This window comes from Stegastes partitus, unplaced genomic scaffold (assembly GCF_000690725.1).
Source record: "Stegastes partitus isolate 25-593 unplaced genomic scaffold, Stegastes_partitus-1.0.2 Scaffold233, whole genome shotgun sequence".
Classification (NCBI taxonomy): Eukaryota; Metazoa; Chordata; class Actinopteri; family Pomacentridae; genus Stegastes; species Stegastes partitus.
In genome coordinates this window covers 276,836-288,287 of record NW_007577964.1, presented here as the reverse complement: position 1 = coordinate 288,287, position 11,452 = coordinate 276,836, and the positions used below count along the sequence as shown (strand labels likewise).

The 11,452-nt window shown below is 42.8% G+C and overlaps 2 protein-coding genes across 2 annotated transcripts in view; one reads left to right on the top strand and one right to left on the bottom strand.

Moving 5' to 3' along the window:
- xgb (x globin) overlaps nt 1–9,148 on the top strand; it is an 11,876-nt gene extending 2,728 nt beyond the window's left edge. The window contains exons 2-5 of the mRNA XM_008281407.1: nt 1,649–1,756; nt 6,913–7,033; nt 7,249–7,329; nt 8,410–9,148. Of these exons, the coding sequence (XP_008279629.1) occupies nt 1,649–1,756; nt 6,913–7,033; nt 7,249–7,329; nt 8,410–8,529 (430 nt within the window). The 3' untranslated portion in view covers nt 8,530–9,148. The remainder of the gene's footprint in view (nt 1–1,648; nt 1,757–6,912; nt 7,034–7,248; nt 7,330–8,409) is intronic.
- On the bottom strand, nt 8,664–11,370 carry srp14 (signal recognition particle 14). Its single transcript, XM_008281408.1, has 5 exons — nt 11,271–11,370; nt 10,183–10,255; nt 9,987–10,099; nt 9,867–9,899; nt 8,664–9,753 (listed from the first exon to the last, which is right to left on the bottom strand). Exons 1-5 carry the CDS (start codon nt 11,292–11,294, stop codon nt 9,664–9,666), a joined length of 333 nt encoding a protein of 110 aa, XP_008279630.1. The 5' UTR covers nt 11,295–11,370; the 3' UTR covers nt 8,664–9,663.
- Between the last annotated feature and the right edge of the window lie 82 nt (nt 11,371–11,452).

The following is an 11,452-nucleotide window of genomic DNA, read 5'->3' as shown; positions in this document are numbered from 1 at the left end:
TACACCACGTCCATTAGGATGGACAATTTCACTCAGAGCAGCTTTGTATGGATTTGATTCTTCCCTCTAAGAGGACCAGTGGACCCAAACCATGCCCTGCACAGATCCCCTCACTGTAGGCTTTAAAGGTTCAGTTTTTTTCCTTTAATTTGTCTCCTGTTTGTATAAACAAAACTACTCAGAATTGCCACTGTGGTGGTTCCCTGCTACAGTATGATGACACAAACGCATCGACTCACACAGTGAAAACAACACCAGCTCCACCATCGCAACTGGAAACTAGAGTCTATCCAGAGAAGCGATCACACCAATTACGATGCCCATCAACATATTGATGCTTCCACCCATGAGCACTCATAGTCATTATTACATTACTACATGAGTACCCAGATCTCATGGGTGCCCATTTTCAAGCTCAGCATTCATTTTGATCTCACTGTAAAGTTTCCTGACTGCATCATGCGCAGATGTAACGCTACCATGTTGGCAAAATCTATCCACAGACAGGCATATAAACAAGAGCCTGGCTGGTATATTAATCGTCTTGGGTTGATTTAGAAATGGTGTCATAACATAGTTCGTCCAGCGGAGCCGCTCTCACACCGCCGTCTGCAGCACATGTAGCAGAGCATGTGTCATAGCTGAGAAGACGGTGCAGAGTCAAGCAGTGTCTTCATGGAAAGTTGCTTTCTAGTTTGTGAAATGCATTGTGGGAAAATTAATAAGCAATGACCCATAATTTTCCCTTTTCAGTATAACTCCAATTTATATGTAGAGAATATCAGTTGATACCAGAATGTTTTACTCCCTGAAATTAGCATTGGCCCTAAAAAACCAGTGTAAGTCAGACTTCAGTACAAACGCCTGCCTAAGTACTCATACCTGCCTTTGTGGTAGTTCCCTCTACAAAAGGTGCTACAGCAGCTGGTAAATATAAAACTACATGCTCATGCTTTTAGAAAACACCCAGAAGGTTTAATACCTATCATTTTGCTTTCCCTTCCAACTCCGACATTATGCTGAGAAAACAGAATTACCTGAAGCTCAGAATCTTAGTGTGCTTTCAATATGACTCACATCCAGAGGAGGCAACTGTGTATTTTGGTGGCATGACTAATCACAGCTACCTCAGCTGGAGACTGAAAGGATCTCTGATTGGAAGGTAGCGCACTTAAACTCTCTGGTTTAGGAGGTTGAATCAGGATAAGGAAACTCTAGCAGGAGCCCGTTTAGCCAAGTCTCCGTCCCAGCTCTGACCGGACAGAGAGGCTCATCAGGGTGGAAATGAGTGTATGGATTGGCTGGCTAACGAACTCACAGATCACCCCATGGCCTGCTACTGATTGCAGCTGTTTCTGGTGAAATCCGGAAGGCAGTGGAAGAACAATCAGAGTAAGATCATAAAAGGCACAATCAGATCTTTATTCAAACTGTGGGGGATGATAGTGAGGCCTGTAGTGGCTCCGTCACTGCAGGATCACAGCTGTGTGACTGTCCACACTGAAACTCTCGGGGTTATGTCATCTTAGTTTGTAAACTCAGGTCGAGGTTTGTTTCGGTGTGAGGGAACAAACGTGACGGTCTGCTTCATGAGTGGCTCCGAGATGCTCACGAACGGCTGCTTGTGCTGTTGTTGTCTTGGTAACAGGTTGTTTGAGACCCATCCTGAATGCAAGGATGTTTTCTTCCTGTTCCGAGACGTGGAGGACCTGGAGAGGCTGCGGACCAGCCGGGAACTCAGAGCTCACGGCCTGAGGTTAGTAACAGACTGCACAACCCAGCACGTCAATACAGCAGCTTTGTGAACAAACCAGCCAATGAAAGCTCTGCATACATTAGAACTGACTGTCTCACACTGGACACATATCGATGACTCGTATCCTATACGTTTGTTTACACTAAAAGGTCAAAGTGCATCACTGGCTGCTGTCACAGAGATCACAGCTGTCACGCAAACATCTTTTCCAAGAACACAGCTGGTGTTTCTGTCGGTCAGTAAAGCCAATAGAAAGACCAAAACCAGTAACGTCCATCTCTTAATAGCTTGTGACTTTCCTGCCATGTCTGGAGACTTTTGTGATCCAGCATGAACCAAATCTTCACACATACATTTTTTTTTCTATTTCTAAATAGGGCAAAGTCATACCGAAAAACAGCCGCGTGCCGTACTTTTTAGCAAACATTCATCAGCCAGCTTCAGGCAAAGCAAATACACATTTGATGATCTTACTTTACTCCCACCTTTGTTTGTCTCATGAGCCTCTTCGTCAGCACCGCCTGTCATTTTCCAGATGTGTTCATTTCATATTTTAAGATTCTTTTTTTTTTTATTAAAAGCACTTCCAAGAGGTTAAAAAAAATGATAAAGAAGAAAAATGCAATAAAAACCTGAGCAGAGCCTGTTGGGAAGAACGGCTCTATATTTAGACACTTAACTTTTTGTCTTTTTTTGGTATGTGACTCTAAGATTTATGAAAGTTGTTTTTTTTTTTTTACCCAGTTAACATGAGCAAATGGTGTTTTTATATGCTAGAAGACATATACATCAGACTGCAGTGTACTGAGGACAATCTCAAAAACACAGATTCAGACTTTCAGATGTAACAAACCTGAAAAACAACAACAATCTTGTCAGCTTGCAGGGTGGGACTTTCTGTATCATTATTCCTCTTTAGAATCATTTTCTGGCTTGAACACATTTAGCTGACTTACTACAATATTATAGTTTATCATTTTGTAGTGCAGAGTTCAGTCCAAGGAGAGCTGGTGTGCTCGAGTGAGTGCATGGAGAGAGAGAGGCAGGGGCTTCATAGATCTGCACATTCCAGGTAAAGCTATGATATAGAGTTATATCTAAGCCAGTTTCAGGTATTTTCATAGACTAAAACACCAGATGGGTGCATTTTCAGCCCATTTAATGGCCCATCATCCCTGCACATCATTTCCATGCATGTGAGCCGGTATGGACCTCCTCCACCTTCTAGTGTGCTGCACATTATCATCCCATCTGATCACTGATAAACAGAAGGTAACCACATAAAACCTGCGGTGAAGCCGACACCCTGGAAACGTACAAAAGGAAGTTTTGCAGCGACAGGCTTTCTTCAAACCCAAACCATGATCCTTCTCTTAAACTTACTAAGTAGTTCTGGTGTGTAAGCAGATCAAATGAATCTATAATTATGTTGGGGCTTAAACTCAGGTCTTTGAGATGAAGGTCCAGTGATTTTCACCCCTACTGTCCCCTCCAGCCTCCAACCTGCATATGAGGTTCTCCATCACAAAGATATCCGCAGTGAAGAGAATCTTAACCAAATATTGGCCTCCTTGGTGCCCTGTTCCTCCACATGTCCCAGATTTTTTTTTAAAAAGAACAACACAAGACTCTAGGATTTTGCAACCCAATACTTCACACAGAACAGAATGGAACCATCCTAGATAGGTTGTATTTTGACATAAATCCAAAAAACAAAACAAGTGAGAGTTTTGGCTCTGTGAGGTGACATAGTTCTTGTCCAGGTGTCCCATGGGAGAACTGTCCCCTAGGGTACAAGTACCCTCTGCTCTAGTGAGTATTTATAGCAGCAGGACCACATATGTGGGAGAAACTCACATAAAACACTCTGTCAGTGTTCCTGGAAGCAGAGGAACATGTCACCCAGTGCGATGGTGTGGCTCATTCATGTGTTTTTAATGTTTTTTTGGACAACAGGAGATCTTTATGGCACAGAGGAGGCTACAGATAATACTGCCTTGGTCTTTTTATGGAGTTTGTCAACTGAAATACAACATCACTGGCTGTATTCTTTATGATAATTGTGTTTTTCTTTGGATGATAAAATCTTGCTGCGCATGTTGCAGCATGAGACACAATCCATAAGAGGATAGAATTAAATTCCTCTCCCACAACACAGGTCATCTTAGGACGCTTTACATCGTAAGGTCACAACCTTACAATACTACTTGGAGTATTACAGACAGAAACCCAACAGTTCCCCATTGAGCAGCACTTGGCAGCAGTGGGGAGGAAAATCTCTCGTTTAACAGGAAGAAACCGCCGACAGAACCAGACTCAGGCTGGGCGGCCATCTGTCTCAGCCGGTTGGGGTGAAAGAGGGAAAACATGACCATTGAGTATCAACAAACAGTAAGCACTAGACAGGTGGCTGAGGCCAGTAACTACAGAAACATGCTGCCAGTGATACCTGCAGAGAGACACAGGCACAGAGGACACAAAGTAAACAGCATGCAAGTGTGGTAGATATACATATAACATATATACAACAAAGGCTCCAGCCCCCCCGCGACCCTCGTGAGGATTAAGAGGTGTATAGATAATGGATGGATGGATAGATGGATGGATATATGGATGTATATAATGTTAAAAGCACCTGACTAATATTGTGTAGGTCCCCCTTGCATTGACACACAACTTCTAGGGATATTTTGTGGTATCTGGCACCAACATGTTGGCAAAGAATCCTTTGGGTTCTGTAGGTGGGGCCTTCTTTGGATTAGACTTGTTCCCACTGATTATTAATCAGATTGGGATCTGGGAAGTTTAGAGATCGGCTCCGAACTTTGGGCTCTCTGTCGTGTTCCTCAAGTTATTCCTGAGCGGTTTTTTTTGCTGAGACAGGATGCTGCCACATTTATGTGGGTGGTGCGCATCAAAGCAACGTCCACATGAATGTCAGGACCCAAGGTTTCCCAGCAGATCATTGCATTGTACCAAGATACGTAATGTTATTCACTTCACCAGTCAGTGGTTTTAATTTTGTGGCTGATTGGTGAAAATGCAAGAACAGGGAGTTTGAGAGTTTAAGACTAATCCTAAAAACAGAGATGATGTCTGTATGCCAAACCCAGACCTGAAGATGCTTGCACAGGAGAGGATTGCTGAAACCACTAGTATTTTACAGGGATCCAGTGTAGAGAAGTTAAGATGAGAGAAATCTGATCTCTCTTGCTGGTTCCTGTCAGAACTCCAGCTGCAATATTTTAGATCAACTAGAAGTTTTTCAGACAGTTGTTGAGACTTTCTGATTATGACAAATTACAATAGTCCAGCCTAGAAGTAATAAAGGCATAGACTAGTTTTTTTTAGCACTCTGAGGTAGGATATTACTCATTTTGACAATACTGAGCAGGTAAAAGAAGGCCGTCCTAGAGTCTTGTGTGGGTTAAAGAACATATCCTGGCTAAAATAACTCCAGAGTTACTCAGACCAAGACAATGTAATCCATATGGTGATGTAGTATGTTTCTGAGGTGCTTAGGGTCAAACACAATAACTTAACTTTTGTCTGGATGTAGAAGAAGAAAGTTACAAGTGTTCCAGGCCTTTATGTTTTTCAGACATACTTGAAGTTTGACTAACTGTGCTGGCTTCATTGATTAATATACCAGGGTGTCATCTGCATATAACTGGGTGTCATCTACATATAGCTGTGTGTCATCTGCATATTGCTGTGTGTCATCTACATATAGCTGGCTGTCATCTGCATATCAGTGAAATTATATACAGTATTTCCTAATGATATTATCTACAGGGAGCATGTATAAGATGAAAAGTATCCATCCTTGCACAGAACTCTGTGACTAACTTTTGTGTTCCTGGAATCCATCTGATAAATCCTGCATGTCTTCCTTGGGAAGTTTTCTGGGCACGTTCAACTGTGAGGGGCCCTGGGATAGACCCAGAACTCACAGGAGGGATTACATATCTCTTCTGGCCTGGGGACACCTTGGGATCCCCCCAAGAGGATCAGGAAAACGTTGCTGGGGAAAGGGACGTCTGGAGTGACCTGCTTAGCCTGCTGCCGCCACCGTGACACGACTCCAGATTAGTGCAAGAAAACAGATGGAGTGTGATTCCTTTAATCCCAATGACATGTTCCAGTCTCTGTAATAAAATGTTGTCTTCAGCGCGGTAAAATGCAGCATTGAGCTTTCTCAGGACAAATATAGAGACGAGTCCACTGTCTGAGGGCGATCACTGGTGCTGCTTTTGTACCGGGGCGTCTCCAGTCCTGACGAAAAATGTTCAAAACAAACAAAAAAATATTCCCATGTGCATGGCAACATGATTGTTTTGCAGCAGCTTTCTCAAGGATTTTAGAAATAAAGAGGAGGCTTATAAGTTGCCTGAAACATCTGGATCAAGAGTCGGCTTTTTAAGTCGAGTAATTACAGCAGCTTGGGTGAACGGCGGAGCAAAACCCCTCAGGTGGTCATATAATCAGAATGTTGTGCTCCACTCCACTGCAGACCGAGCTCGTAGCATCTATCACAGCCACTTGTCTGTCATTTCTCAGGGTGCATCATGCCTCTCCGTGTTGCTCTACACATGACGCCAAAGCAGCCAATTACTGCACGAGGACCTGAAGGTGCAGAGGGGAGCATGGCGTTGCAGCAGTGTTACACATCCCAGCGTGAGGCGGCTGCTCATAAATTCAGTGATAAGGCCGAATGGCCCTTCAGCCGCACTCATGGACTTAAAGCGTCGACATCCACAGTCGCAGCGAGACAGACAGAAGTGAGAGCTAAACCAACTCTAACCCTTTGTTTGTCTTCAAAACTGTTATGCACGGCGCTCTGCTGCTAAGGCCGACACACCCACAAACGGCAACAAAGGAAATTGATCCCGTGGCATTTTGTGAAGGGAAAATTGTTTTCAGGGGGAATAATAAATTGGTTTTTCCTCCAAGTGTGAGCCAGATTGATAGATGCGCAATCAATTTCGCTTCTTTTTCTTGGCATTTGTGTTTGCGAGGCCGCCGCAGACGACTGTCCCACTTATGCACAAAGGAGGTGCATCAGTGGGTCGTCGTCTCCTGCTAATTCACACTTAACTGGGGAATCAATCAGTCACTCTGGGTATTATGTTTTTTTTCCCCCTCGTCTCTTTCAGGGTGATGTCCTTTATTGAGAAAAGCGTGGCCAGACTGGACCAGCTGGAGCGACTGGAGGCTCTGGCTCTGGAGTTGGGAAAAAGCCATTATCATTACAACGCTCCACCCAAATACTACAGCGTAAGACCCCGATGATCCCAACAGTACAGGTTGTTTGTGTGATGCTGCTTTGCTTATAGAGCTCTTTATTAGACATTATACTGAGAGCTTTAAAGTCACAGCAGCAGAATGAGGTGACATTCATCCTAAACGCACCTACTGTTGCAAATAATCACAAAGATACTAGTTTTAGTCTCCAAACCATGAGCTCATCGGTGTCTCATATTATTTTCCAGTACGTCGGAGCAGAATTCATCTGTGCAGTGCAGCCCATCCTGAAGGAGCGGTGGACATCCGAGCTGGAGGAGGCATGGAAGGTAAGAAATGTCATCCAGCCACAAACTCTGTGTCTCACTGTTTGGGTATTAATCAGAAACCTTTGCTACCTCCCAGTCTGGGTTAATGCCTTGTGAAATAGCCTGGATGGATGCAATCATCCCCGGTTTGTGTCAGGCTCACTTCAGCGTCACAGTCGTTGCACGTCTCCTCAATGCTCCACGTAACATGTCAAAATGGAAACCAGCGCGACACGAGCTTGACTGATGTGAACATTTACATCTCACTGAACCATACATGAGCATATTGAGGAAATGGAACATGGCTCTGTCACATCACATTATGTCACAGCAGGATCAGAGCAGATCCTTGGAAATGATGCCGCTTCTGCTCAGGATTCATTCACTTTACATACATGCCTTTTCATTAGTAGCTGGTTTTTTGGAGATTTTTGAAAATATCCTGAGAAGAAAAGTTGAAACAGTTAAATTCAAGGTTTATTTCATGGACACTTTAGTTCATCTTTTCAGTTAAGGCCCTATGCTGCTCTCTAGTGGCAACACAGCTACAAAACCTTTTTGAAATAGTCAGCTTCAATATTTTGTGTCCTCCTAGATAAGACAAGACAAGACAGGGTTAGAGATAAGATAAGATAAAATAAGATAAGATAGCACTTTGTTCATCAGCAAAGTGCTCTAATTTGTCTGGGACAGTTTAGTTTGTTTTTTAAAATTATTATTTTCAACCACAGTTCAAAAGCAATGTCTGATTTCACTAAATTAGAATTTAGCAAATTTTTATTTATTATTATTTATTACTTTTTTCAGTTTCTAGTTATTTGAGTGAATATTGTAGATTTTGCCTTTTCTTTAAAGGAAGGGTATGAATACATTTGAGGACGACTGTAGGTAGTTTCTTACTAATTTTCTGTCTCATGCTGAGAGTACATTGAACCAGTCTTCTTCTTAAGTGACACACCGGTCCATTTTCATTTTGTCATAAGATATAAGAAGTATTCCTTTGCCGCCAATGTATTTCAGAGCTTGGATGGAAGAACTAAAGTCCTGTCCTTTACTTATGTGAACCTTGACCCAGTTCATGTTGTTTTGTTTGTGATCCAGACCATGTTCCAGTACGTGACCAGTCTAATGAACCAGGGCTACCAGGAGGAGAGCGCCCGGCAGCGCCACCTCGCAGCCTCCTCGAAGGAAAGACCGGACAAGAAGAACACCGCGCTATGAGACCATACTGACCCACAACAGACTGTTTTTACCAGTTCAGCACAGATGTGTGTGTACATAGTGTATCTAGTGTCTGGTTTTCTACATTGCTTATATTTAGTTATTACTTCATCAGAATGGACAGAAACACACAGTGACTTTAAACAAAGCACTTTATTTCTCAACTTAAATTCTGCTGCAGTCCTCTTCCATGACAACAGGACTCAGGAGCATGAAGGGACAACACAGGTGGCTGACAGAACGGTCTGGCTGTACTGAAACCGACCTTGTAATTATGAAAAACAAGAAGAAGTGACATTAGAAGTACAGCCAACACGTTGTCTCCGTATTCATAACTCAAACATGCCTTTCAGTAAATCTACAAACATTTTTGTGCTGTTTAACTCAATCATGACAGAAACGGTAACTCTGAATTAACCACATTAACTGAAGCTTTACAGTACATTTAATTGGTGTTTAACAAATCAAGACGGCCAGTTAACAGCTTGGCGTGGACGTGTACAAACAGAACGGGGGGCACAAAAATATTCATTGTACTTCAAAAGGTAAAATAAAAACTTTTTATCTCCCATATTGAGCAAAATCAAATACAGTGAAATCTGACAAAAATAAAAAAAAATCTGATCTGATTTAGTTCCGTGTTTCTGAGCACCCATGTTGAAAGGTCATCGAAGGAGAAAAAAATAAAATGAAATGTCCTTCTGAAGAGAATTACGACGAGCCAACGCGACGTATGCGTCAGCTGCTAATAAAACATAAATAGGGACTCTTACAATTAAATAATATGAAAGGCTGTTAATCATTGGGCTCCGTGGATTTGGCTCCAGAGGCGACGCAGCTGTTGAGAACCTGGTTCCGAAGCAGAAATGGTGGATACTGGGTAAACTTGGCTCGCTTCGTACTGTATTAGAAATCCTCAGGTTTTCTGTTCCGAGTCACCGATGGCACTGGACAGCCGGGGATGAGACACTTCCATGCAAACAATGGCGTAATATCAAAGCAGTCACCGGGTGGATGAACAGTGATTCTGAGGCCTCGAGTGGACGGGGTGCGGATCGGATGGAGCCCTCTCCCGTTCCCTCAGATTGTACAGGCCAGTTTAGGTACCCATGGTTATGTTAAAGAGTCTGTCGCTCATTGAGTGGCTTTGGTTTTCTTGCTTTTGCTTTTCTTATCTTTCTTCTTAAGTCCGTCCATGTGAGCTCTAAGGAGGTTGGAGTACGCCTGTGAAGATAAGTTTAAGGTTAGGGGAGAGCTACAAATGGGTCACGAAGAAGACCTAAACAAGATAGGATGCTCAACAGCTTCCAAACACTGAAAACACAAAAACCACCTACCATTTGAAACTTGATTACTTCTTTGGTGCTGACCTGAAACAGTAAGAAAAGAGAATTTAGGATCAACTGCAATCACAGCTGAGGATCAGATGTTTGATGAAGTAAAGACAGTTGGCTCACCACTGTGCTAATTTTCTTCTTGCCGTCAGACGCTCTGATGAGACATTTGTTATCTGCTGGTTCAAATGACTCTGAGTGGCCTTTTCTGGGCACCGGTTTGGTTCTACCGTCATCTGAAAAGAATACAGCACATCTCATTACAGCTGCTGAAGCATCAAAAGAGGAAATTCATATTACTACTTCTAAGAAGACTTACACTTCTTTAGTGTGATGACAACACTGCCTGATGTTCTGCACTTCTGGAAGAGTCGCGTGAGCTCCGTGAGGAACTGAGAGAGAAATCTGGTGTTAATGCCACAGCGACTCAAAGCTGGAACGATTCACCAGTTTGTTGTCAACTGAAGGCAAAATCCTCTGAATCAAGGTTCTCAAAAGAAATATCTTCAGGTTTGTTTTTTTGCTCCTTTAAGACAGCAAATTAAATCACTTAGGGTTGTGTACAAAGCAAGACTTTGGGAAACAATGAGCAACATTAACAACCAATCAAGTGATCAAGTAAATAATCACCATTCAGGCGATCTGTTGTCTTTCTAAGTTTTAAAAATCGATGTTGGTTTTACTACTTCACTGTTACACCAGGCTGTATCTGTCTTGATCAGGTTTTGCTAATAAACTGGTATGTGAGAGAATATTCAATCTGTCTTTGGAAAGACTGTTAAACACGTTAGTTTGTGCTGGCAGCTATCTAACTAATGCTTATTTTTACTGTCTACAATCGTTGCAGCTCCACGTAAAGATGAACACGATTTAAACACTGTTTCATAGTCTGTGAATATAAACGAGACAGGCATATTATTAACATAGTGACAGGCTACTGAACTGCTAAATTGAACTGCTACTTTAGCCCAGTATACTGTTAAGTGAGTACGTGTTGCTAACACCTTTTGCCTGACTAGTTCTCAGAAACTAAGCCAGAAAACATATTTACTTAAACCCGCTTTAATGAGGTCTGCATTCAAAGACAGTGCTAACAGTCGATGCTTGACTATACCGGCTCCGTGAAAGATACAACAGCGTTGGTTTAAGCCAAAGGGAGGCATTTAATAGCTGTTAATATGCCAGAAAGTACAACAACTGAACTAGCTACTCAGTTGCTAGCTTACCTCGAAACCACAGTTAGCTAATGTTAGCACGCTAGCTAGTGAATCTCACGACTAGATCCCCTGACGTTCAGGCTAACAGCTAGCTAGATGTTTAAAAACTACCGCAGACAGAATCTAGTTTTAGTTTATAACCAACAGCAACAACAGTCCGAGTTATTAACGATGTACGTTTTGTTCTTACCGAATCATTTTCAAGCAGCACCATGTTTCTGACTTCAATTCAGCCGTAGCGTTAGCTCACTGGAAGCAAGCTAACTGCAGGGAAGCACACGTACTACAGAAGCCGGAGCCCCGCCCTGCGCCGTCACTAAGGAAGGAGCGTCCTGGCGTCACAGCGCCGCCTGCAGTCAGGGAGGAGAACTG

What these genes read in the sequence shown, in the direction of transcription:
- srp14 (XM_008281408.1), bottom strand. Translation starts at nt 11,294, where the DNA reads ATGGTGCTGCTTGAAAATGATTCG. An exon ending in TGCTGCTTGAAAATGATTCG is followed by an intron (nt 10,256 to 11,270) that starts GTAAGAACAAAA and finishes TTTCTCTCTCAG; the next exon opens with TTCCTCACGGAGCTCACGCG. An exon ending in AGAAGAAAATTAGCACAGTG is followed by an intron (nt 9,900 to 9,986) that starts GTGAGCCAACTG and finishes TTACTGTTTCAG; the next exon opens with GTCAGCACCAAAGAAGTAAT.